Source organism: Mustelus asterias, chromosome 11 (genome assembly GCF_964213995.1).
Source record: "Mustelus asterias chromosome 11, sMusAst1.hap1.1, whole genome shotgun sequence".
In the NCBI taxonomy this organism is placed as follows: Eukaryota; Metazoa; Chordata; class Chondrichthyes; order Carcharhiniformes; family Triakidae; genus Mustelus; species Mustelus asterias.
The window spans coordinates 26516621-26543648 of record NC_135811.1 but is presented as its reverse complement, the minus strand read 5'-3'; the positions used below and the strand labels follow the sequence as shown (position 1 = coordinate 26543648).

Here is a 27028-nt window from a genome sequence, read left to right as displayed (position 1 = left end):
ATCCTGCAGGAAAATAAAATTTGAACACATTTAGCTTGATTTTAAATCACATTTGTGGGCACAACCACTTCTACACAGGTAACTATTATCACATACTCACTGACTTAAATGTGGGTTAACAAGCTGCAGTGGTTTATTCCAAACCTACTCAAAAGGTAAAAGGCGAACACTGTAGAAGAGGTGCATTTTATTTGGGTTTACTTCTAATTCTGCAAAAATTGTACAATTCAAATTGTTAAGTGTTATTGGAATTAGTTAGTTACTTGATTAAGCTTGACAAACCAGAGAAAATCCCCTAATTGACTTTATCTCTGGAACGTACTGAAATTTTGATACCGTATCAACTAAAGTCTTTGCTCGCCATGCAGGATTATTCATGCAATATGTGATACTACTAAATATTTCCATATAAATTATATCAAAATCAATGAACTACAGCACCAATTTGCGCCAGGAAATTGATTCCTTAGTTTCACTAAAGATGGACCACCACAAACCCATCTGAAAGGAGAAGACGATTTATTGATTCTGATTCTCTAGATCGCCATAATTAGGTTGTTTCACAAACATTGAGAATCCGAAGGAATTAGATTATAAAAAAAAACAATGCTTGTGGAAACTGTTGTTTTATCAAAGCAGGTATAAATTAAACGTGAAAAAAGGTTAAAACTTTCAAGCCAAGGAAAATAGCAGGCCATTACAAATTCTGCTGTCAAAAGCACCACGGACTGTTACAAAATCTTTTTCTCCTCTTCTGTTGGTTTCTCTGTGGCACTGTCATACAAGCACTTCTCTACGCATCTTCTTGGGAACCAGCCTCGTTCATGCTCGCCAACTTAAAAATAAAAAAGGTAATGGAGTTTACTGTTATTAAAAGTCAAGTTCTCAAATAGAAAATGATACATAACACTGATTCCACCACCATTTTTGTCACTTTTAGTTATTCCCACCATCCATGATATCTAAAGCTTCCTTTCATCCTAGTACACAAAATCATGGGAATCTTAAAAAACGATGTGCCCACAAGGTTTGAGGCTCTTCATTGTTTGTGTAATTGTGGGTGGAGAAGGGGAAGTTCTATAGCTCCTGCTGGAATGATGTTGGGGAATTAAGGAATGTTGGGTGTAAAGACTAAAAAGGTAGCAGTGCTAACAGATAAACTGTGAACCTCCTCCCAAAAGAGATATACATCGACATTGCTTTCATGCTACAACTGATAAATGCAACAGTGGTGAGGGGCTGCATATCCATAGAATCCATACAGTGCAGGAAGAGGCCATTCGGCCCATGGAGTCTGCACTAACTCTCTGACAGAGCATTTTACCCAAATCCACCTCCCCGCCCTACCCCCGTTACCCTTCACATTTATCATAGCTAATCCACCTAACCTGCAAATCATGGGACACCAGAAGGCAAGTTAGTATGGCCAATCCACTTAATCTACACATATTTGGACTGTGCAAGGAAACTGGAGCAACCAGAGGAAACCCATGCAGACATGGGGAGAACGTGCCAACTCCACACAGGCAGTGACCCAAGGCCGGAATTGAACTTGAGTACCTGGCGCTGTGAGGCAGCACTGTTAACTACTGTGCTACCGTGTTGCCCGATGGAAATAAAATTGTAGACTTAGTCCAATGTCTAATCTGGAAGGCAGGAACTTATCAACGCAGAACTGGAATATCAATTTAAATTCTGTAACCAATTTCCAATTTACGTGCAAGATTGCTCCCACTGTACTAGGCTGACAAATGAAATTAGATGATCATTTACAATCCTGGCAGTTTTTGAAACCATAGCAGCTGACATGGTTTTCTTTAAAATCAGATCGTGTAGTAGTATTCTCTTATGATAACAGCCAACAGTCTTCCAACAAGGAATGGAGAAGAATTTTGTGCAGCTTTATGGGATATGGTATGAAGTTTTGAATTGGTTTTCGTTTATTTTGCTATAGGTGGTGGATTTAATGATGAGTTCCAAACCTCCCACTAATCCCACTTTGTTAACTGACAAACCAAGTTATGTGCTCTGGGATTTCTGTGCCGGCAGAGTCTGGCAACTCCTTTCTCATGCTGCGAATCCACCTAAATCTAATACTCAAGTTTCCCATGCACCAGCTAAGGGTAATGGCCAAATGACTAAAAAAAAAGGATCTTCAAGAAAGGAACAGATCTTCAGTGTGACAGGGTCAGAGCAACAATGGGAACAATCCATTGGATTGTGTATATCCAAGTTTGTGAAACTGAATCCTCATTTTTTGCTAGAGGCTGAAGTACCTCAAAACTTATTCATAATGTCTTCTTTCCCTTTCGGAACTTGTGATCCATGCGTCTAGATCATGGAAATGTTGGGTTGATATCCCAACACTCAGAATCAGCAATGGGTAGAGGATGTGTGAAAAGGTATTCAATGCTTTAAGCAGGGCGAGCAGGTTGTCGCATCCAGTTACATTGTCTTGTATAGTTAACAGAGGGCAAGAAAAGGTTTCTCAAAAAAATATAAAAAACATTTAGGAAGCTTACGAACAACATTCACAACACTGAATTAAAAGATTTTCTCAATAATGTAAGATGTAGCTATTCAAAATAAATTCAGTTTTGGACAAGCTAACATTTAGTTTTAACACTTTTCAATCAGTTCTCTGTAATTTTTTTAAATCCACAATAATGGAATATATTATATAACTTTTGCCTTGGACGTAATTAGATAAAAATCCTAATAATGTTGAAAATGATAAACTTTACAAACAACAAAGTCATACCCTTTAGGATATATTTTCTAAATACACCCCACATCTGCCATTTTCTAAATACACCCCACATCTGCCACTTCTCCTCCCTTCTGGGCGGAGAAGTGGCAGATGGACTTCAACCCGGATAAGTGTGTAGTGATCCATTTTGGCAGATCCAATGGGATGGAGCAGCAGTATAAAATGAAGGGTACCATTCTTAGCAGTGTAGAGGATCAGAAGGACCTTGGGGTCCGGGTCCATAGGACTCTTAAATCGGCCTCGCAGGTGGAGGATGCGGTCAAGAAGGCGTATGGCGTACTAGCCTTCATTAATCGAGGGATTGAGTTTAGGAGTCGGGAGATAATGCTGCAGCTTTATAGGACCCTGGTTAGACCCCACTTGGAGTACTGCGCGCAGTTCTGGTCACCTCATTACAGGAAAGATGTTGAAGCCATTGAAAGGGTGCAGAGGAGATTTACAAGGATGTTGCCTGGATTGGGGGGCATGCCTTATGAGGATAGGTTGAGGGAGCTTGGTCTCTTCTCCCTGGAGAGACGAAGGATGAGAGGTGACCTGATAGAGGTTTACAAGATGTTGAGGGGTCTGGATAGGGTGGACTCTCAGAGGCTATTTCCAAGGGCTGAAATGGTTGCTACGAGAGGACACAGGTTTAAGGTGCTGGGGGGTAGGTACAGGGGGGATGTCAGGGGTAAGTTTTTCACTCAGAGGGTGGTGGGTGAGTGGAATCGGCTGACGTCGGTGGTGGTGGAGGCAAACTCGTTGGGGTCTTTTAAGAGACTTCTGGATGAGTACATGGGATTTAATGGGATTGAGGGCTATAGATAGGCCTAGAGGTGGGGATGTGATCGGCGCAACTTGTGGGCCGAAGGGCCTGTTTGTGCTGTGACTTTCTATGTTCTATGTTCTATGTTCTAAAAAGTGACTATAATTTCATTCGGGAAAGAGAATTCTGAAGTCTAAATGAGCTAAGGGAGCTAAGTTGACAAACAGTTGAAGCACCCTGAGTGAATGAACATCTCCACTGGTAACTTAGGTCTCACTCACTGTTGAGATTTATAACTCTTTCCAGCTAGTATCGCAATGCGATCACTTATTGTTCGAAACATTTGAAGAGTTAGAAAATGTATGATTTTGTCACCAATTTAAAAACGCAGACAAGACGGTAATCCCTTAGATAATATGTTCAAATGCACAACAAGCAAAAACTACAGAAAAAAGGTCTCCCCCAATCGTAGTGAGGTGAAACAATCTTCATTTACAGCTTTTTAAAATTCTGACCGGAATGACATTGTCCATTTAAATAAAGAAGGAAATTCTGTAAGCAGGCACTTCCTCAGAGACATTAATACAAGGTGTGTTTATTTACCGTGGGCATTTTTCTTCTTCAAATTCTTGTTACCATACATCCAATGCCTGAAGGGAAATATTAAAAAGATTTTCTGCTGTATATGAAAATTGTATGGCTTACAGAATTTATACACAAATAAAAGCTACAGTTAATATCTTTTTTTTTGCAACTTAATATCTATGATCTTGCACCTGTATATATTGTTTTAGTTCCCTCATTTTGATTACTTTGTGTTAAGCATATTGCAATTATTAATCCATTGCATGCAAGGCCTGTGTAAACTCTTCTGGTTTCACATTTATAAGTGTTCCTATATCTCATTCAAAACCTAGCTTTTCCATAAGCATTTTGCTTCATGTTCCTGTATTAATTACATATGGCAGCATTAATAAAAGGATACCACCTGCATAGGTATCAGGAATTTACAAGGGGGCTTAAGACATGATAGAGTCATGAAGTAGGAAGGGAAATGGTACACCTGCCAAAGTGCATTATAGGTCACCCAACAGTGGAGACAGGAAAGAAGGAGATCTGCAGTTAGTTCAGAGATGATATGAAGGGACAAAAGAGCAATAATACTGCACCATTTTAATTACCCCAGAGAAATTAAAACTAAACCAACTTAAAAAAGGAGGCAGAAGAAAACAATTGATAATTTTGAAATAAAGTATGAATATAGTGGGGGGGGGGGTAAAGAGAGAGATTTGGAGGAAATCATAAAAAAGGTTTGCAGATAAGGAAATAGTATTTCATATATAGCAGTACAGAATAGAGGGCAAGAAGACTCAGGGATGAAGGAAGACGTCTCGGTGTAGGAAAAAATGTATGGTGGAGATATTAAATAAATGTTTTTCATTCTTTTTTGGTCATCACTGTTTAAAAAAACAATGTTTGCGTAGCAGGGATGGTTAATGAACAATTCTTACAGATAATAACAAATAATTAAGTCAGCCGGGCCTGATGGCATGCACCTTAGGATGTTCAGGGAGGAACTAGTATAGGCTCAGATCATAATTTTTTAAAGCACCTTAACTACTCTTTTTTTAAAAAAGGAAAAGAACTACTAGGTTACTACATGTCACACAGAATAATGCTAATAGTGGACAGACCTTTAGAATCCAGTAATTTAAGATAAAATTGGTGAGCATTTACAAAATATACAGGTCACCAAGGACAGCAAGCATAAATTTGCTGAAGGAGACTAGTGTTTGACAGATTCAATTTTTGAGGATGTCTAACTGGATAAAAGAATATGCATCATATATAGAGTGTGTATGGATTTTCAGAAGACGCTTAAGAAGCTCTCTGATAAAAGACGTTTTAGAAAAACGTAGGTGCGTGGCACAAGAGGAAGTGTAGCAGTGTTGATTTAAAGTTGGCTGGTGGACAGGAAATAAAGAACAAGATTAGGGGGCATGGTTATTGCTCAGATGAGTTTGAACGATAATATCCCAAAGTTCAGCACCGGGTTCAGGGCCAGTGCAAGAGTATTAGACACCCTAGTCAAATCTTCAATCTTTCGTCCACCACACCACCCCCACAATTAATTCCCCCCAAAAATTGTGCATTGGTATAAATAAAAATTCTGCATTTATAATTTCAGATTATTTTACATAAGAAAAGGAGAATGTCACGATACAGATTGTTGTACAATTTACACAGGATATCTACTGAAGGAAATGCACGTTATATGTTAAATGGCTCACATGATGCAATATTGTGTTCCTGCAACAGTTGTTAGATGATTTGATGTACAATTTACACCAATCAGTTATCCTAACACTGGAGTGTGCTAGATTAAGTTGCATTCTTTGATGTTATTTACTGGTTTGCAGTTTTGGAATAGTCATGTAGGTTGTAAATTTGTACAACTGTCACCTAAACGAAACGAGGAATATATGTGAAAGTTTGGGAAAGATTGCAATGTCAATATATGGAAATCCATGTATGTCAGTAGCATGCCCTAGATGACCATCTAGGTTTGCCTAGTGTTTGTACCTATCCTGACTGGGTTCACTCTTGTTTTGTAAAATGATTGGGACTTTGGTGTAGGGAGCATAATTTTAAAATTTTCTGATGATGAGTGCGGCAAACGTGATGAGGACTGCAAGGGTACAGGAACAGGAGAAAAACGAAGGAATGGAGTACATACTCAATGGAAACAGACTGAGGCGTGTGGATTAACAAGGGTCCTAGGGATTCTAATATGCAAAACCGTGATGAACGAGTACAGATACAAAAAGGCCAACAAATGTTTACTGGATTGGAACAGAGTACCAACGCAAAGAAATGATGATAAGCTCCCAAAAAACATTGGTTAGGACACTGTTAAGAGTACTGTGTGAAGTTCTGTGTTCCATTGCAGAAAGACCATTAAGCAATCGAGATACTATACAGTGTACATTCATCAAGCTGACCCTAGAAACTATAGGTATGAGAAGAGATTTAAGATAGTGGGACGATTTCCATAGTACAGAGAATGCTAAAAAGGAGATGGAATAGAGATTTTATAAAATTATGAAGGAGTTTAACAGATCGAATAGGAGAATACTATTTCCCCTGGTTGTCATCAGTATCAATTTAAAATTGTAATTAATAGAGTGAGGAGAGTGATTTATTTATGTGGAGAGTTGCTGGAACACAGAAGCTTTGCCACAGGCAGTGGTTGAAGCATATATAATAGTACATTTGAAGGGAAAAATGAGATAAATATTCAATACAGAGGAACTTGCAAAGTTATGGGGGAAGAAACGATAGGACAGTGGAATTAGAATTGGATGGATTTTGCTCACAGACATGATGGGTCAGGACGTTCTCTTACTGTGCTGTAAGCATCTATGGTTTCATTTAAAGAATAGGCATTGGTGGTGATCGATCAACTTCATTAGAGAGCTCCCAAAGTTAATTTAGTAGAATTTTCCTTAAATCATACACAACTTTCATCAGATGCTTCAGGAGATCAAAAGTTGTTTGGAGCTGAAAATAAATGTTGTAATTAACAACAATTTGCTTAGTGTTTCAGGAGAATGATCAATTTTCACTCAACTTACGGGAGACCTCTTGTGACTAAAATCAATTCTCCTTTCCTCAGCTGAATTCTAGGTTCTTCAGTATAAGGTGTGCAAAAAAATGTTTTGACTCCTTTTGTTATGGGACAGCAAGCTCCACTGTAGTCTTCAATCACTCTATACTGGACCTGTTCATGATAAGACACATACATAATAAATCATGAAAAAAAAATCTTATAAGCATGACACTTTCATTATGAGCAGGTAAGGCAGTCTCTTTCTGCACAACCACGAGACATATTCGTCAAGTTAAAAAAAAATGATTATTTTGAAACACACATGTTCATTTTGAATAATTAAAGCATGTTAATACTATGATTATATCATTTTGCAGGTCCGGCATAGTTAGTCATTTCCATAAATGGATTCCACGTTCATGTACTGGTGTACTCATACTGTCCAATATCCACTTATATGATAGATTAACCCAGGTATTTTACAAAAATACCCACTCAAGATTTAAACCAGCTGTCTTTTGCAGATGCAAAATCTCTTGAAGATAAATCAATACGAGGCCATATACCAATCAATACGCTGCTTCATTTCACAAGGAAGTGAACACATAACAAGCTATAACCAGATTCACCTTTGTACAATAATACAAAATAATGAAAACATATTGTTTTCCCATACTGACGGGTCACCTTGCCTGACCCATCAGTATAACAAGATAATTTCTGACTACTATCCTATAGTTCCCTTCTGAGCCTGGTGAAGACTTATCCTCAACTTCCTGATTAAAGACCTAACTGATTATGTGTTTCTTTATTTCTCATCTTGCCATAATCACAATCCAAGAAGAGGGAAAGGCCGATATTAGATTTCTCTTGTGAACTATTTGGGGCAAGGAATCCCCCAACACTCAGGGTTGGCATCAATCTAGTGGTTGATTCTGAATATAGAGCATCCCTTTACTCTCAATTTTACTGCAACTGAGGGTTATCAATCTTCTCCTGTGCTTCTACAACTATCTATAGAAATTACAAGAAGCTGAGAAAATCTGATCCTGAGACTAGTTGGTTCTTAATTCTCAATATGTTTTTAATCATCAGTAGCATCTTGCTGCATTTAATTGGGAATTACAAAGACAATGATGTGAGTTTTTGGTTTACTTGTTGGTTACTGGTTGTCTGCAAATTGGGGTTTCAAAAGCTTATGGGTTCCATCAATTTGCAACCTGTAAATCTGATATTGTACCAATGGTCATGTTGTTTGCCAATATTTAAGTCAAACCCAGTAGTTTTGGTTACTTCCGAAGGTGTCACCTGCAATAACGGTGAAATACTCGGCTTAAAGTTTATTTATTAGTGTCACAAGTAGGCTTACATTAACACTGCAATGAAGTTACTGTGAAAATCCCCTAGCTGCTACACTCTGGTGCCTGTTCGGCTACACTGAGGGGGAATTTAGCATAGCCAATGCACCTAACCAGCGCATCTTTCAGACTGTAGGGGGAAACGGAGCACCCGGAGGAAACCCACGCAGACACGGGGAGAATGTGCAGATTCTGCACAGACAATGACTGAAGCTGGGAATCGAACCTGGGTCCATGGCGCTGAGAGGCAGCAGTGCTAGCCACTGTGTTTCAATTATGTCTTTTATTTCTTGACCAATTTCAATGCAATTTTTTAAAACAATAAACCCATAAAAATGAGTCCATCTTAAAAGTGCGGTCTTAAAATAAATGCTTCAAGCAGATACTCGTCATCAAAAAAAGATGTTTGTTGTAAACCATTTGTAGCATACTAAATATTATGTAAACCTGCCAAATGACTAAGTTCCTGAATCTTTGTTATGACTAGCTGCTAACATAATTGATTTCAAAACTCATTTCTTTCATATCAAGAATCTATTTTACACAAGCTACATTGATACGAAATGCTGCCATCTAGAGCAAACCTGCAGACACTACAATACTTACACTTCTCACTCGTTTATCAGCTTTCTGTTTCAGCTGCTCTATCTGTAAAGAGATACAAGTATTTAACATACATTGTCTTATCAAATTGAAGTAATTTTAGTCAACAGGTACAAGTGAAATTACAAGAAAATAATCCGATTGGGGTTGCCGAGTGAAAACAAAGCTCAAACACTTCCCATCATCCAAATCTCAAGAGGCAATCGTCTTCATTATTGATCCTTCCCACTTTAAATATACTAAAGGAGTTCATTTGTGATTTAAATGTGAGATCATAGGAATTTAATGCATTGCGTCACAATACTTTTAGTTTGCAATTTGATATAGTAGAAGGCAGGCATGTAGCTGCGCTTCTTCTCATGGTCAGTTGTCAAATGGAGCTCAAAGTGCTCTCTCGGAGGACAAAGAAGAACTATGAACAAGCCGGTTTACTTGGGAGTCTCTTTCCTGTATCTCTCAGTAGCTGGTTGAAGCAGCAGCTTGGAAGCAGGTCATTTCAGGTGAACAATTTTAGAATCGTCTGATTACAGTAAGGAAATGCAAACTAAATGTTGGAATTAGAAAAAACAATCTGCATTGTTTTGATTTTACGATAAAGAAACTCACAATTAAAAGGCAGCCTTTCATGTCCTTAGGACATCCCAAAGTACCTCACAGCCAAAATTTACTAAGACAACCATAGTTGTAGTTGTTTCCCATGTTGCTGTCGCAGCCAAATGGCAGAAGCAAGATCTCACAAAGAGCACCGACCAGTGAACAGTTAGCCGGTTTTAACTGAGGGATGAATATTGGTCAGGATATTGGAAGAACTCCATGCTTCTTCTTGGATAACATGCCTTGGGATTATTTATGTCCAATTTAACAGGATAACAGGACTCCGATGAATGACTCATGTGAAAGGCAGCATCTCCAACAATGCAGTCCCTCGGTATTGCAACAAAGTCTCAGTTAGGTTATGCATCCAATTCCTGGAATGGTCTTGAACCCATAACTCCAACTCAGAAGGAAAGAACAATACCAACTGGCCCAAACAGATCAATTACATTTTTAACATCTAAAAGTAAAATGAAGCAAACCCTGGCATAATCTGTGAAATGTGGCCTTTGAAGGCCAAAGGAAAACGTTCAGAAAGAAACAGTCCGCAGAAATTTTTAAAAACTTAGGAACAAAATTTGAAAAATTTACTTTTAAATATTTTATACAATTTATCTTAACTTAGACAAGATACTTAAAAAGAAATGAATTAACCGTTAATGTGTACTGATGGCTGCCTTCACGAACGGGCCAGACAATTCCATCTGTCTCGGGAACCCCAGACCATGTGAACACCTGCCTGAAGTTCTTCCATTTGCTTCCAAGGTCATATGGAAAAACGAATTCCTCACCCGTTTGGTAATACTGGATTCTGTCTTTGGCCTATGAAAAAGAAGACAGGTGGCATCATCAAATTTGAAAAGTGTATTTTGAAGGGATATGGTAATCTGCAAACCAAGTTACCAGGTAAGTAAACCAGTTCTGGAATTACACTTTCACAACTTTCCCGGCAGCATGTAGAACAGTATGAGAGTTGTGGTTCCAAAAGCAGGCTGCACTTGATTGCAATAAACCGAACTTGCCAAAAATTCCTTAATCAACCATCATCATCCATTTCTCCCACTTAGGAGTTTTACCACATCCATACAATGTGAACATGTTAAATATTGATTTTTCTTTTCAAGGATGGATCTTTTAAATTGGAGACAGATTTCAGGTACCTGTTCTGTACGTTAAATAAGCAAATTATATATTGGCGAAATATCTCTGTTTATACACAATAAAATGCAGTCTGCAGGAATAGGAATGTGCCTGCTAATACAGGAGTCACTTTTATAAAGAATTTATTCTACAGGAACAGATCATTAAGCCCTACTGATCTGTGCCAGTGTGCATTTTCCACCTGAGCCTTCTCCCACCCTACTTGATCGAATCCTATTTGCATATCTATTACTGTGATTTACTAAAATACTTGTACATCAATAAAGGTTTGTAAACAATGCAGTGGAGCCCCGTTACAGCACGATGGTTGGGGTCCATAAAAGCGGGGTCGCGCTAAATCGGGGTCGTGCAAAATTTGCCAATTATTAGTGGAAAAAAACGGGTCCAATGACACCATCGTGTTATATCCGAATTCACGCTAAATCGGGGCGGGTTAAATCGGGGCTCCACTGTATATTTTTTTGACATTTTCCTCTCTGAAGTAAAATTTTTGCCCCTCCTGAAGAATTTTCTATAAATGTTTGGAAGGAAATGAGATAATGTATTGTTGTCAAAAGTCAGGATCTAAATGAGACATTCAAATTTGTTCTCCAGTGTATATTTATTTTTTGAAACTCAAATTTGCAACGTATAAAGCATGTAGCAATCTACACCACACGAATGGCAATCTATCTTAAAACTGCATTTATTTTGTTTAGATGAATGAAGGATCAATTAATTTTGAAATTAGATAATTGATTTTATTGATCACATTTTCAATATACAGGCATAAGCTATTTCTCTGCAATAGTATAGTTGTCAGTAGAACCTCCTCTTCTATAGCATGCTTCAATGATCAGGGGTATTTTTGTAACAATGCTGTTAAGATACCCTTCATTGGAGGACATTTAAACAAACCTTAATGTGTTCAACTGTGCATTTCTACATATCTTAGCATTGTTTGAAGTGGTTGAAGTTTGCAGTGATACGAAAGCTGTGTAAATCAAAGCAATCTCCAGAATCAATGTCTAACCTCAAATGCAGGTCTCAACCCCATAGCATTAAAGCAGTCTGGCTCCAAACGGCAAGTTCAACATCGCTAAAACTATTATTTTTATGTTAAAAAAATCCCCAATTGATTTCCCAGCCTGGGTGTTCAAGATGATATACAGAATATGGTTAAGATAGGGTAATTTGTCAAGAGTAGAAAGTTCTCCAATCCATCAATATTACCCATTATCAGTCATAGACTATGATAGCACTGAAGCAGAAATAAACCAGTGAAGCGTGGAAGACCAGTGAGCCTAAGAGAGTTGGCGGAAGGAGGAGACCAGTTCCCTTTTTACGACTGTAGTTGCCACATTTAGGCAAGTTTTGAAAGGTCACGAGTCTGGTGGTAGCAAATTTTGAATGAATAATGTCACAGGGCAATTCAGAAGGAGCGGCACGGTGGCACAGTGATTAGCAGTGCTGGCTCACAGCGCCAGAGACCTGGGTTTGATTCCTGGCTTGGGTCACTGTCTGTGCAGTGTCTACACGTTCTCTGTGTCTGCGTGGGTTTTCTCCCACAGTCCGAAAGACGTGCTGGTTAGGAGCATTGGCCTTGCTAAATTCTCCCTCAACGCACCCGAATAGGCGCCGGAGTGTGGCGATTAGGGGATTTTCACAGTAACTTCATTGCAGTGTTAATGACACTAATAGACTAAAACTTAAATTCGAGGGACAAGCCAAGTACACTGAAGTGCGAGTACATAAGAAAAATGAAGAATTCAAAAAATAATAATGCTTGATTAATGCATCTGCCACTGGACTCAATACCCACCTCCTTCACCACTAGCACAGTGGCAAATGTAAGCACTGCAGCAACTCAGTGTCACTTCAGGAACACCTCCCTTCCTTGTGACTTAGATCACCAGGAAGAAGAAGAGCAGCAATATTTTGGGGCTACCATCGCCTTCAGGGTCATACATCATCCAAACAGGCATGTATTATTGTTCATTCATTGCTGGCTTAGAATCCTGAAATTCCCAACATAACACCATTGTGGGAGCGGCAACCACAAAAACTGCAGCGATTCAAAACAGTCCCCCATGACCATCACTTTTGCAAGGATATAGTATAAATGTACCTTGTCCACATTGCCAATGCTCCAAGATAAATTTTTGCTTCCTTGAAAATATCTTCCACTTTAACGGTTAGGAGCATTCAAACAAAAGTTTTGAAAAGTGATTTCAAACTTAGAATCTATCGGATGTGGAAACAAACCTACCTTTTCTTCTATCCAAACTTCAATGGTGGTTTTATTCCTGAGGATCACTTTCATCTACAAAGAAAGTCAGAACAGTAAACCCCAATGCTCCTGCAAAAGTTAGTCAATTCAAATGTTTAGAGAGTCTATTGGAATACAGCACTAATGGGCACTAATTCTTGACAGAATTCAAAGTTGTGCAATTGGGAAACCTTTGCAATAGTAATTATTTGATACTTTGTAGGAGGAATGTTGGGGCCTGATTACTTTAGTGATAAGATCAATGAACAAATATGCTTTTCAGCCCCTTCCAGCAATGTCCTAACTACAATTTGGACTGTCTAGCCTTACTGCTCCTTGTAAAAATTTGCAACACTTCTTGGGTGCTTACGCATCAAATTTAATAGGGTTGATATTATCAAAATAAAAGTGACCTTTAAAACAGGAGGATTCAATTGTGTTCAATGTAATTGTCAGGAAGAAAAAAAATCCAACCATCTGAGACTTCAAGGCATTCCATTCTAAGTAGTACCTGAATAAAACACAACATCAAATAGTACCTGAATAAAAAACAACATGCCAACAGCTATCGTTGTACCGATTGCCAATCCCAAAGCAAAAAGAGAGGCAGCAAATCCATAAATTCCAAAAGGAACGACGTACTGCAGATTTCTACGAGGCAGACTCATGTCAATCTTTACTGAACTCCAACCAAACGATATCTGAAATAAAAACACACAAAAGCAAACTTTAAAAAGATATGTTTTAACATATTGCTAAATAAGTTGATCTCAACGTCTGAACAATTTCAAATCAATTTTCTTCAAATCAATTGCCACATTTTGTGTAAATCTGATTACCATTTTTGAGATTACTCCCACAGCGGTCAACAAAGCCATAATTATTGTGATACCATCCTGCAATCTACTTGAAATAATATCATGCATTACTTACCCTGTTATAAAGCTGTGTGTACATGGTCATGATTAAAATCACAGAAGCATGAATACAACCCAATGGGGCTAACATCAGAAATGAGGTAAAGTAGCCATGGTTCAAATTACCACAACAATTATTGATCCATGGACAATGATGGTCCATCTTCATCACACACCTGGAAGCAGAGGGAGAAATATTGTGACACAAGTGTAATTCTATCAAATTAAAATGCTTGCACAATCAGGAAAGGGAACATATTTTCGCAGTCTATTAAAACACTTAAAATAAGCTCATATATTGAGTCTTATAAAAGGCTAAACTCACTTAGGTTCCTTATTTTATATATGTTTTAGCCAAATACATAAATCCACTTAGAAATCTGAAATAAACGTTGGAAAAACTCAGCAGGTCTGGCAGCATCTGTGGACAGAGGAATTATTATTAACACTCACTAAACACCAAAGCTTTTGTCTTTATACTATCACTACCACCCCCTTTGTCATTTAATCTCTTCTGCCCGCTAACCTATTCCTGACCTTCTGTTTTGTTGCACCTGAACCCCAAACCCTCTTTTCAACAGCAAAAAATTCATCACCTTTCTACCTCTTTCCAGATCTGAAGAGTCAGATTGGACTCAAAACGAAGAACAAAGAAAATTACAGCACAGGAACAGGCCCTTCGGCACTCCAAGCCTGCACCGACCATGCTGCCCGACTGAACTAAAACCCCCTACCCTTCCGGGGACCATACCCCTCCATTCCCATCCTATTCATGTATTTGTCCAGATGCCCCTTAAAAGTCATTATTGTATCTGCTTCCACTACCTCCCCCGGCTGCGAGTTCCAGGCACCCACCACCCTCTGTGTAAAAAACCTGCCTCGTACATCTCCTTTAAACCTTGCCCCTCGCACCTTAAACCTATACCCCCTAGTGATTAACTCTGTTTCTCTCTGCACAAGTGCTGGCAGACCTGCTGAGTTATTCCACCATTTTCTGTTTTTCAATTATGGACAAATTAGATATTACTAGGTGCACAAAAGATATAAACCAAAAGCAATGATGAATCCCCCATTTAAGTTACCAGCTAATTCTTACTAGATTTTTAAAAATCTAGGTATTAAAATATTCAGTAAAATAAAACACAAGGCATCTTTTTTTACTATTAGGAATAGCTGAGAGATTGTTGCCATTGAACAAACATGCAGCATACCAGTTAGTTTAAAGTGTATTTACATCTGACAAATAGTGCAGTTTTATGTTCATTGTGCATTCAATGCATTTTTCACAAATACATGTTATTCATATGGAACCAGGTCACTTTCCAAAGTAGGAGACATGTGCAACCATTTCTAAATCAGTGTTCAAAACAAAACTTGGATTCAAACAATCTGTTCAAGTTAGAAGAATGTCCAAGGTAAATGGAAAATATCGATTCTGATCCAGGCATAACATTAGGAGGGGTTACCAACAGCTAGTCAGAGGCAGGTTTAAGGAAGGTCTGAAAAGGGAAATATTTGCATGTATAGCACCGTTCATGTCCTCAGGTCATCCCAAATAATTTATTTTTGTAGTATAGTCACAATAGGAATATAGAAATCATTGCAGCCTATATACATACAGGAAGCTCCCGCAAATAGCAATGTGATAGTTACCAAATAATCTGTTTTGTGACGTGCATGGAGGGATAAATATTGGCCAGGGCACCTGGGGTAACTCCCCTTCTCTTCTTTGAAACATTATCATGGGATCTTTCATGTCCACTTTAGAAAGCAGTCAAGGCCTTGGTTTAACTCACACCCATCAGTACAGCAGTAGAACATTATGTGCTCACTTTCCACATTTAAATAAAGAACAAAGAACAATACAGCACAGGAACAGGCCCTTCGGCCCTCCAAGCCCGTGCCGCTCCCTGGTCCAAACTAGACCATTCTTTTGTATCCCTCCATTCCCACTCCGTTCATATGGCTATCTAGATAAGTCTTAAACGTTCCCAGTGTGTCCGCCTCCACCACCTTGCCTGGCAGCACATTCCAGGCCCCCACCACCCTCTGTGTAAAATATGTCCTTCTGATATCTGTGTTAAACCTCCCCCCCTTCACCTTGAACCTATGACCCCTCGTGAACGTCACCACCGACCTGGGGAAAAGCTTCCCACCGTTCACCCTATCTATGCCTTTCATAATTTTATACACCTCTATTAAGTCTCCCCTCATCCTCTGTCTTTCCAGGGAGAACAACCCCAGTTTATCCAATCTCTCCTCATAACTAAGCCCCTCCATACCAGGCAACATCCTGGTAAACCTCCTCTGTACTCTCTCCAAAGCCTCCACGTCCTTCTGGTAGTGTGGCGACCAGAACTGGACGCAGTATTTCAAATGCGGCCGAACCAACGTTCTATACAACTGCAACATCAGACCCCAACTTTTATACTCTATGCCCCGTCCTATAAAGGCAAGCATGCCATATGCCTTCTTCACCACCTTCTCCACCTGTGACGTCACCTTCAAAGATCTGTGGACTTGCACACCCAGGTCCCTCTGCGTATCTACACCCTTTATGGTTCTGCCATTTATCGTATAGCTCCTCCCTACATTGTTTCTACCAAAATGCATCACTTCGCATTTATCAGGATTGAACTCCATCTGCCATTTCTTTGCCCAAATTTCCAGCCTATCTATATCCTTCTGTAGCTTCTGACAATGTTCCTCACTATTTGCAAGTCCTGCCAATTTTGTGTGGTCCGCAAACTTACTGATCACCCCAGTTACACCTTCTTCCAGATCGTTTATATAAATCACAAACAGCAGAGGTCCCAATACAGAGCCCTGCGGAACACCACTAGTCACAGGCCTCCAGCCGGAAAAAGACCCTTCCACTACCACCCTCTGTCTTCTGTGACCAAGCCAGTTCTCCACCCATCTAGCCACCTCCCCCTTTATCCCATGAGATCCAACCTTTTTCACCAGCCTACCATGAGGGACTTTGTCAAACGCTTTACTAAAGTCCATATAGATGACATCCACGGCCCTTCCCTCGTCAACCATTCTGGTCACTTCTTCAAAAAACTCCACCAGGTTAGTGAGGCATGACCTCCCTCTCACAAAACCATGCTGACTATCGTTAATGAGTTTATTCCTTTCTAAATGCGCATACATCCTATCTCTAAGAATCTTCAACAACTTCCCCACCACAGACGTCAAGCTCACCGACCTACAATTACCCGGGTTATCCTTCCTACCCTTCTTAAATAACGGGACCACATTAGCTATCCTCCAATCCTCTGGGACCTCACCTGTGTCCAGTGACGAGACAAAGATTTGCGTCAGAGGCCCAGTGATTTCATCTCTCGTCTCCCTGAGCAGCCTTGGATAGATTCCATCAGGCCCTGGGAATTTGGCAGTCTTTATATTCTCTAACAAACCTAACACTTCCTCCCTTGTAATGGAGATTTTCTCCAACGGTTCAACACTCCCCTCCGAGACACTCCCAGTCAACACATCCCTCTCCTTTGTGAATACCGACGCAAAGTATTCATTTAGGATCTCCCCTACTTCTTTGGGCTCCAAGCATAATTCCCCACTTTTGTCCCTGAGAGGTCCGATTTTTTCCCTGACAACCCTTTTGTTCCTAACGTATGAATAAAATGCCTTGGGATTCTCCTTAATCCTGTCTGCCAAGGACATTTCGTGACCCCTTTTTGCCCTTCTAATTCCCCGTTTGAGTTCTTTCCTACTTTCTTTGTACTCCTCCAGAGCTCCCTCCGTTTTTAGCTGCCTGGACCTACCATACGCCTCTCTTTTCTTTTTGACCAGTCCCTCAATTTCCCTGGTTATCCACAGTTCTCGAATCCTACCCTTACTATCCTTCTTTTTTACAGGCACATGCCTGTCCTGCAGCCCTAACAACTGTTCCTTAAAAGACTCACACATGCCAGATGTGGATTTACCCTCAAACAGCCTCTCCCAATCAAGAGCTGCCAATTTCTGCCTGATCCCACTAAAGTTAGCCTTCCCCCAATCCAACACCTTACCCTTGGGACACCACTCATCCTTTTCCATCACTATCCTAAAGCTAACAGAATTGTGGTCACTATTTGCCACATGTTCCCCATCCGAAACTTTGAAGACCTGACCGGGCTCATTCCCCAGTACTAGGTCCAGTATAGCCCCCTCTCTAGTCGGGCTATCTACATATTGTTCCAAAGAACCCTCCTGTACGCATTTTACAAATTCCTCCCCATTCAGAGTCCCAGCTCTCAGCGATTTCCAGTCTATACCAGGGAAATTGAAGTCTCCCACTACAACAACTCTATTTTTCCTGCACCTATCCAGTATCTCCTGACATATCCGTTCTTCCACTTCCCTTGGGCTGTTGGGGGGCCTGTAGTATACCCCAACATAGTGACTGCGCCCTTCCTGTTTCGAAGCTCCACCCAGAGTGACTCGTTACACAACCCCTTTCAGGTGTGAACTCTAGATTTGCGGTTGTCATCTGATTCACTCTTTAATTGCAGACAGCACTCAGGAATGACATAAGAAAATGATCCCATACTACCAGGCAGTTGGTCTCCCCCTCAAATCTTATCTTTTGACTGTTTCTCATGCTATGGAGTGCTCACCTTTTCTGGCCAGGTGTAAATGAAGATGGTCAGAGTCTACAACATAGCCACGAGTAACCCAAACCGTGTACATTTCTGATTCAGATTATGCACTGCAGCAATTTACCAAGGTCACTTGTGAAACATTTTCCAGCCTCTGCAACCTTGATAACCAATAAGGACAAGCAGCAAGAGCATGGAAAAGTTATAACTGACATATTTGCATTCAACTCTCACTATCCTGACTTGGGCATCTCTACTGTTCCTTCATTGTCACCAAGTTATAAATTCTGTAATTGCCCACTTAACACCATTGTGGGAACACTGTCACCACAGAAATCGCAACAGATAAAGGAGAAAGCTCTCTGCTATTTTCTCAGGACAACTAGGGATGTGCCAATAACAAAATCTTTGCCTGCATCATCCATCCCCTGAAAACAAATATCAAAAAGCATTTAAGGAAGTGGAATACCACTACAGTCATTAAGCAAAGGATGAGAAAATTCAGAGGCAACTGGAGGCATGGATCAAAGTGTTTCTGGAGAAAGCTTTTTAAAGTAGGGAAAAGTGACAAATTAGAAGTTCAGAAGAGGATCCTCACGACCAGGGATGAGTTGGCTGACCACTGCCATTTATGATAGAGTAGGAAGTGGGGGAAATCCACCACATATCTGAATTGGAAGAACATACAGCACACAAACTAGCACAAATGACTGGAGAATGTTAGAGATAGGATTGAGCAAGGCCATAGAATTTGCAGATAAGAGGAGGAGTGTGAAGTATATAAAAAACAGGATTTCAGTGGAGATTCATGAAGATAGTGATGATAAGCGAGGATAGATCCTGGAAACAGGCTGAAGTTGACTGTTAAGGACGTGAGGCCAAATTATTAATGTGCTGGTTACATTGGAAAAGGTAAAAGGAGAACAATGATAGGACAATAGAACAAAAGATGGACCATGTACAGTATGGAGTTCCTGGCAATATCAAAAGCCACAAAGAAAAGAAAGGTAGAATGGTTAACTTGTCACATAGGTCAAAGACGACAAGGAGGAATAACAATACATTCTCAAATACATTATTAAAACTAATGCTCCCCACAAGTTCCTTCTATTACGATACAATGTCAGAAATAAATTTGCAAATAGACTTCATATTGCTAAACATTTGAACCAAAGTAGCAAGTGCAAAAATAAAGATTACAAACTTGGGCTGAGTTTAGCATTAGGAATAACTTCACGGTCAGCGCTGGATATTAGTCTTTAATAGCAGTGTCAAACATGATGTAGTGCATTGGCTCTGGCTAATATAGCTCACCTAGTATTCAGTTCCACTGAATTTAATGAAACCGAATATCAGGTCATGCGTAAAACAGGTGGTTAACAGAACTACCATATGTTCTGCATTCCCGACCAAGCTAAATTTCTGTCCCCCGAATTTGAAGTTGCTTAATTTATGGAGCAATGGGCAGTAAACATCGATTTAACTGGATTAATTACAGATTCAAAGCAACGAACAGGTGGCAGGTGGAATGCTGCTTCTGATTCTACACACTGTCATACTCAAGTATTAAATTACCATCATTACTCCTTCAAATCTATTGCAGAACACAATTTTAATTTTCAACTGGCAAGATACACTTTGAGGAAAAACAGGTTGTTAGTTATTTTTTTTAAAATTAGTACTTTGGGAGGTTTTCCCTTCACAGTAGGAAAAGCAGTCTAACAATTCACACCTGAACCTTTACTGGAAATGTTCCTGCTCGTTCTGCAAAATTTCTCCTCAGCAGAAATCATTCATGAAGTACAAAATTACTTCACAAGAGGAGAAAAAGGAAAAAGGCTACAATATGAAAAATAAGTTTCAATCAAATACTTTTAAATGTTTTAATGGGACTGTATAGCTTTAAAAAGGTGCCACATGGTGAAGTACAAAATGACAATAAGCATTCAATGCAAAGGGGTTGAAACAGTGTAATTTTCAGATTGTTAAACTATTTAAAGCATTTAAGCCAGATTCAATTGTTGAAACTGTTCCATGGATTCACGAATGTTATCGTGGGTTTAACAATTGTTGCTACCATACAGCTTTGTGGTTTTAGCATTTAGCAATTCAATTAATTGCAGAAGGGGAAAAGTTCACAAAACTTAGTCTGAATGAAAACTTGCTGCAAGTACACAGTAGGCAAGTCAACATCTAAAAGACTAGCTCATTTAAACAAAGCCGACACTCTCAGAGTTATCTTTGCTGACATTTTGTGCAGTACCTCTTCATCATTTCAGATTTTACATGTTCACCAGTTTGGATGTGTCACACCCTATAACTTTGAGGTGCCAATATAGAGTTATGAAGTATCATCCGTGGTATGGCATCATTTTTTAATTATCATAAAAAGCATAATTAAATCTTGCATTACATGATTAGCTTAATTCTCAACCTATTATTAAACAGGTAAACAATGATTTTTTTTTCCAGCTGAAGGACAAGCTATAAAAATTGAAATTACAAAGAAATGAATCATAGAATTCCCACAATGAAGAAAAAGGTATTTTGGCCCATCGAGCCTGCATTGACAACAATCCTACCTGGGCCCTATCCAAATAACCACACGTATTTACCCTTTTAATCCCCCTAACTTTAAAGGGCAATTTAGTAAGGCCAATCAACCTAAACTGCACATCTTTGGACTGTGGGAGGAAACCAGAGCACCCAGAGGAAATCTGTAGGGAGAACGTGCAAACTCCATACAGGTATCGGCAAAAGAGTTGAATAATCTCCTGATGGAGGACGTTCTTGGTTTTCAAAATATTCCATTGCTGTACAAAATGTTATTCTACTGTTGTGCTTTCCTATGTAAACTGGCCCAGCCATACCTGTTACACTTACGACAATGATGGGAGCGGGGTGCCTTGTAACCGTGACATATTCTGCAATCCTGGAGATACATTGTATCCTGAGGGTTTTCCTTGAACAGAACAAGTTGATAATTACAATGATCATCCTTGCATTTCAATTTAAGAAAGAAAATTGGGTTAATAACAAAGGAAGAGGAATGATCGTGAGCACCACTTTCCTGGGCCATCAATTGTCTGCATCACCAGAAAGTGTTATTTTTAGGTAGTAAAACTATGGCTTCAAAGTAGATTCTACAAATGTACAGCACACTCAGCAATTTTGTTAACAGCACTTGCTTTAGCTTCTGGACACTAACTGAAAATATGAAATAGACCATGACAGATGAAATGCTGCAATATTAATCCAGAAATGTACAGACCTAGGAAGACAGAATGGCACACAATGTGATTTTCCATTTTCTCAGTTCATCATATGAATTATACCTAATCATGTCAATCTACCCCTCCTTTCCAATTGGATTCTGTAGGATCATGCTGCAGAAGTGTGAAGGTTTGAAACTTTTTATTATGGAAATCTCAGTGTATAATTCTAGCAACTGGAGCACTATGAATCTCCATTGTTGGGGTGGAATTCTTCTTTCTGCAATTGTTTATCTTTCCCTTTTAGCTAATGCTGGGTTCAGGTGAGAGTGAATAGCTTCCTAGACAGTTGCCAAATGCTATTGTGGTTTGCCCTCATTTTGGGGAAGCTCTACTCAACCCCCAAGACACTGAACTGAGCACAAGGGAGATTGAGCTGCACAGTGCATACATGTACCAGCATGCCGGTCTCAGCTGGGATTTAACACATTAATTGGGTGCTTATGATACGAAACATTTGACAGAGCTGTCACTCATATGCTCCAGAAACCTTGCTTTCCAACAGTATCAGAAAGTGCCATTTGCTATTTAAGCCATTGTTTATGATTCATGAAAGAATAAAAGATCAGGAGGGTTCACTAATTCTTCATTCAGACATTTCTGAACTAGGTATAATGTCAGTAAAAACATTCTTCAGTTATGAGGATAGATTGGAGAGGTTGGGACTGTTCTCCTTGGAGAGAAGGTGGCTAAGAGTTGATTTGATAGAGATGTTCAGGGGACTGGACAGAGGAGATAGGGAGAAACTGTTCCCACTTGTAAAAGGATCAAGACACGAGGGGGCACGGTGGCACAGTGGTTAGCACTGCTGCCTCAGCGCCAGGGACCCGAGTTCAATTCCAGCCTTGGGTCACCATCTGTGTGGAGTTGGACGTTCTCCCCTTGTCTGCGTGGGTTTCCTCCGGGTGCCCCAGTTTCCTCACAGAGTCCAAAGATGTGCGGGTTAGATTGATTGGCCATGCTAAATTGACCCTAGTGTCAGGGGATTAACAGGGTAAATGTGGGGTTATGGGAATAGGGCCTGGGTGGGATTTTGGTTGGTGCAGACTTGATGGGCCAAATGGCCTCCCCCTGCATTGTAGGGATTCTATGAAAGTTATTTGCAAAAGAAGCAAATGTGACCCAAGAAACAATGAGTGGTTCGGGTCTGGAATGCCCTACCTGGAAGTGTGGTGTAAGTAGGCTCAATTGAGGTATTCAAGATGATTACTTGAATAGAAATAACAGGCAAGGAAATAGGGAAAGATACTAAGCCATGATGCCTGTTTGGAGAGCTGGTGCAGACACAATGGACCAAAAGGCCCCTTCTGTGCTGTTACAATTCTGTGATTATTCAAATGCACCATTACTAAGATGGCCTCAATTGTTTCAAGTAAACATACTACAATAGTAGCAAGCACAGATGTCTAGTGCATTAAGCAGCTTTGGTGACTGCCAGAAGTTACAAAACAGCACAGATGTATTTAAACAGTGTTCGGAAGAGGCTTATCACTTACAATCAAAATGAAATCTCCACTTTCATTCGTACCACTCCCACAGGTACTCACAGTGGGTACATCTAACACAGAGTTAGAATTATGTTATAGAAATGTTTGCACACACTATTCATTATTGTTCATTGTGCCAAATTCTAGATAGCCACAGTATATTAAACCAAATTTTTAAAAAAGCTTCTCAAAAAGTAAAACGGAACAGACGCATTTGTCTTACCGGTTTCCATCCAATTGGGACATAGCCAGGGCCAACGAACATTGCATTAAAGTAGTTGTAAAGTATAAGAACCGTCCAGTTTATCAACAAAATGAAATTTATGCTTCCACCAGTAGTATCAAGTGGCCAATACCAAAGTACTGAGTCTATTATTGCCATTGAGGAACATATTGTAATCACGGAAAGGGCAATAATTGGTCCCCAGTGGCAAATTCTTTTCAATTCATGAAGATTTTCAAATCTTATAAAAGAACACATTGTCTTCGATTGAATACTCTTCAGTTAACATGCAGCAACCAACATAACGCAGGCAATCTATTTAGCGGAGTTGAGTGTCAGGCAATGAATAATAGTTCTTGCGTCCAGAACAAAAGCGGTTCAATTTTGATTAACAAATAGTGGGAGTTTCGAACAAATTCCATCAACTACAATTTTCGTGTCCAGTAAACTTATCATGGTTCTTTTTTTAGATGCAGTGCTCTTTGTGTGAGTCTGTGCAGCTTCTCATGCCGTGTCCTCAATAGATATCCTAGAGGAATACAAAAAAAAATCAAAACAGGTTTAGAGTTCTTGCCAAGTGAAAGAAACCAGTAATGACTGACACAAATAGTAGTGCCCTTGATTCACAAAATTACTTACACGGGATCGGCGATGGGGGGGGGGGGGGGGGGATTAACGAACATACCTGAGAGAGAGGGGACCAACTCCAGGATCTCGCTGCTCTTACCTGGTACTGGCAGTCAGGATGGGGAGGCAGGGGGCTAACCCCGTGCCCGAGTGACAGAGAGCCCGAGAGACAGGGGCTTGCTAAGCATCAGCTCACCTGCCATCCAGATGCCAAAGCTGCAGCATAACTTCCTCCTTCCGTCCGGCCACATTCATACTCCGGAAGCATTCTCTGTCTTCGGGGGGTGAGGAGGGGCCTTGGAGATAAACCATGATCAGGGTGAGGGGCGGGAGACAGGGCACTGAGAACCCCGGGGCTCAGGCTGCAGCGCCCGCCATCAGCAGCCTGTCCCACTGACTGACAACCAACAGACCACTGGAAAAGCCAAGGAGTGCTGACTTCACACAGCCTCTCAATGCCAGTGCTGCCCCTCTTTCACACACGGGGAGGGAGGGAGGGGGGTGCTTAATGTTCTTGTTTTCCGCAACCCGAGACGCCAACTGTCACTACCAACCCGCCCCCGGCCCCACTTCCGCCGGTCCCACTCCCAAATCCCTCCCCCATTCTAGCCCCACTTCCGCCGGTCCCTCCCGCAAATCCCTCCCCCATTCCAGCCCCACTTACGCCGGTCCCTCCCGCAAATCCTTCCCCCAGTCCAGCCCCACTTCCGCCGGTCCCTCCCCCCAATCTCCCTCCCCCTAATCTCCCTCCCCCTTCCTCACTCACGAGAGAGAGAAAAAAAAACGACTTGAGGGGAAATACTTTATTTTTCTTTCTCTTTTCCTTTCCACCCATCGAAGTGTTTTTTAAAAAATATATAATCACGGGCGCTCGGAGTTGCTCATTACTCGGTGGTTCCCCCCCCCGCTGTCTAACCGGGTGGTGGGGGAAGGGTTTTCCGGACGGCAAAGCGGAAGGAGCGGGCGCTGCTGCAGTTTAAAGACTCGGACTGTCAACTGGGAGGAAAATGTCCTCGGATTTCGAGGTTTACGAGCAGGATTTCGGAACCTTGACAGCAGAAATCACCAATAAAGTGGGGAGGATTCCCAAATTATCTGGAGGTGAATTATCTGCGCTGCTGGAAAATACTTGTGGTGTTGACATATTTGGCCGGTGTGAGTCGAGAGCTGAGGGATGTACTCATGACTGAACCGAGCCACTCGGGCTTCGCTTTTTAATGTTTAGGCTGCGTTTATGTCTAAGTGCTCCTTTAGAAAGACCTTTTTTTAAAAAAATGATTCTACAGTTCGAAGCCATTTCTCTATTCAGAAATAGCAGTTTGACCATCGGTAGCTTTGAAGTGCGGTTGCTTTTTGAAAGGGAATGTATTATTCAAAAGCAATTAGTGTTGATGGAAAGTCGGTTGTATTTACACAGCCGGTCAGTGTTTGTTTGTTTGTTTGTTTATTTATGCAGAACATCACAGTATAACCGAAACTTGTTCAGTAGTTATTCGTGGCCACTTTTGGGCAAGGATTGCAAGATAGTGATCAGAAATGGAAACCGGATTTATTTTCCCACTCCATAACTGCTGGTTCCTGAGGCCATTTGTAGCCACTAGCTATTGCCATTCACCTCCTAATAGACCACACGATCAAACCTGGACCTTGTTAACCTGTATGACATGTCATTTTTTAAAAAAACTCTCTAAGCCACCTTGTTCATCCCTTTCCAATTGGATATATTAATTTTGCTCAATTATCAAAGTGAAAGAGTAGAATGGAGTGTAACATTACAACTGTCAGTCAACTTAAACATAATTCGTGTTTGTATTTCAAAAGGGAAAATGGCTTGTCTTGAGAAATGTATTAATGCAATGGGGTGCCGCAAATCAACACACAGTATAATCACTTTGTGACTTCCAGGGTCATTTATTAGATTTCAGCTTCTTAACTTATACAATACCTGTTGATTCTTACACTATTTATTGCCTTTGGAATCTGTAGAATGTTATTCACAAAATATATTCCAATACTCATGTACAATGCATGACAAATGTGAATAGGCACAAATTTGAGAAATGTGGCAAGTTCTTGCATGCCTAAGGGGTCAAAGGGTATGGTGGGAGCATGGAAATATGGCATTGAGCTAGAGGATCAGCCAAGATCATACTGAATGGCAGAGCAGGCTCGAAGGGCCAAATGACCTACTCCTATTCCTATTTTCCATGTTTCTATATTGTAAGCTGTGTTATTATAAGTATTGAGAAATTACTGAGTGATGTGTACATTTAGATATGTACACTTCAATTTGATTAGTATTGTTAATCTCATCAGAAATATAGAAAGTCAAAACGTACAAGTCTAAATTCACTCATTGCTCAGTATTTGCCCAACAATCATGGTAATGCTGCTGGAGCTCATAGTGTGTATGTAGAACTTATCATTCTCCTTTAGTGCCAAATCACAATGGTGATCCCTTTAGTGGAACAGTCTTATTTATATTGATTCGTAACGGAATTTTTATAGTGCAGCATGAGGCCATTTGGCCCATCGAGTCTGCACTGGCTTGCTGAAAGAGCATTCTACCTTGTCCCACTCTCTGGCCTTATTCCCCATAACCTTGGACAGTCTTTCTTTTCAGAGAGCAGTTCAGTTCCTTTTTGAGTACCTCAATCGCACCAGTCTCCTCTACCCTCTCAGGAAGTTGTTCCAGACTCCAACTATCCTCTTGGTGAAAGTTCCTTTTCTACGCATCACTTTTAATCCTTTTGCTCATTATTTTTGAATCTATGTTCTCCTGAATGGGAACAGTTTCTCTTTATTTACCCTT

General features: G+C 40.3%; 2 protein-coding genes across 10 annotated transcripts in view; one reads left to right on the top strand and one right to left on the bottom strand.

The window, feature by feature from the left end:
- Positions 1 to 497: 497 nt before the first annotated feature.
- zdhhc6 (zDHHC palmitoyltransferase 6) lies at positions 498 to 24818 on the bottom strand. 6 transcript variants are annotated; one of them, XM_078223305.1, is made up of 11 exons: positions 24413 to 24818; positions 23590 to 24118; positions 21478 to 21569; positions 14023 to 14182; positions 13629 to 13790; positions 13090 to 13143; positions 10335 to 10502; positions 9090 to 9131; positions 7151 to 7296; positions 4119 to 4165; positions 498 to 835 (listed from the first exon to the last, which is right to left on the bottom strand). In XM_078223305.1, the coding sequence occupies exons 2-11, from the start codon at positions 23845 to 23847 to the stop codon at positions 732 to 734; spliced, it is 1233 nt and encodes a 410-aa protein (XP_078079431.1). In that variant the 5' UTR covers positions 23848 to 24118; positions 24413 to 24818; the 3' UTR covers positions 498 to 731. The 6 variants fall into 6 exon arrangements, with proteins under 6 accessions (XP_078079431.1, XP_078079432.1, XP_078079434.1 ...); XM_078223306.1 differs by having other exon boundaries at positions 24317 to 24812; XM_078223308.1 differs by having other exon boundaries at positions 21491 to 21569; positions 24413 to 24803.
- A 158-nt stretch (positions 24819 to 24976) lies between these two features.
- vti1a (vesicle transport through interaction with t-SNAREs 1A) overlaps positions 24977 to 27028 on the top strand; it is a 343061-nt gene continuing 341009 nt past the window's right edge. For 3 of the 4 annotated variants that reach the window (XM_078223312.1, XM_078223314.1, XM_078223311.1), the window contains exon 1: positions 24977 to 25317. In XM_078223312.1, the coding sequence (XP_078079438.1) occupies positions 25224 to 25317 (94 nt within the window). In that variant the 5' untranslated portion in view covers positions 24977 to 25223. The remainder of the gene's footprint in view (positions 25318 to 27028) is intronic. The other variant, XM_078223313.1, reaches the window with a different exon arrangement.

Bases quoted from the DNA above. Each gene is read 5' to 3' on its own strand.
- zdhhc6 (XM_078223305.1), bottom strand. From the start codon at position 23,847: ATGTGTTCTTTTATAAGATTTGAAAATCTTCATGAATTGAAAAGAATT. The intron at 14,183-21,477 runs GTATGGCTGGGC...CTCTGCTTCCAG, and splicing joins CATTGTCGTAAGTGTAACAG to GTGTGTGATGAAGATGGACC. The intron at 9,132-10,334 runs GTTAATTCATTT...ATCTCTTTACAG, and splicing joins GCCATCAGTACACATTAACG to ATAGAGCAGCTGAAACAGAA.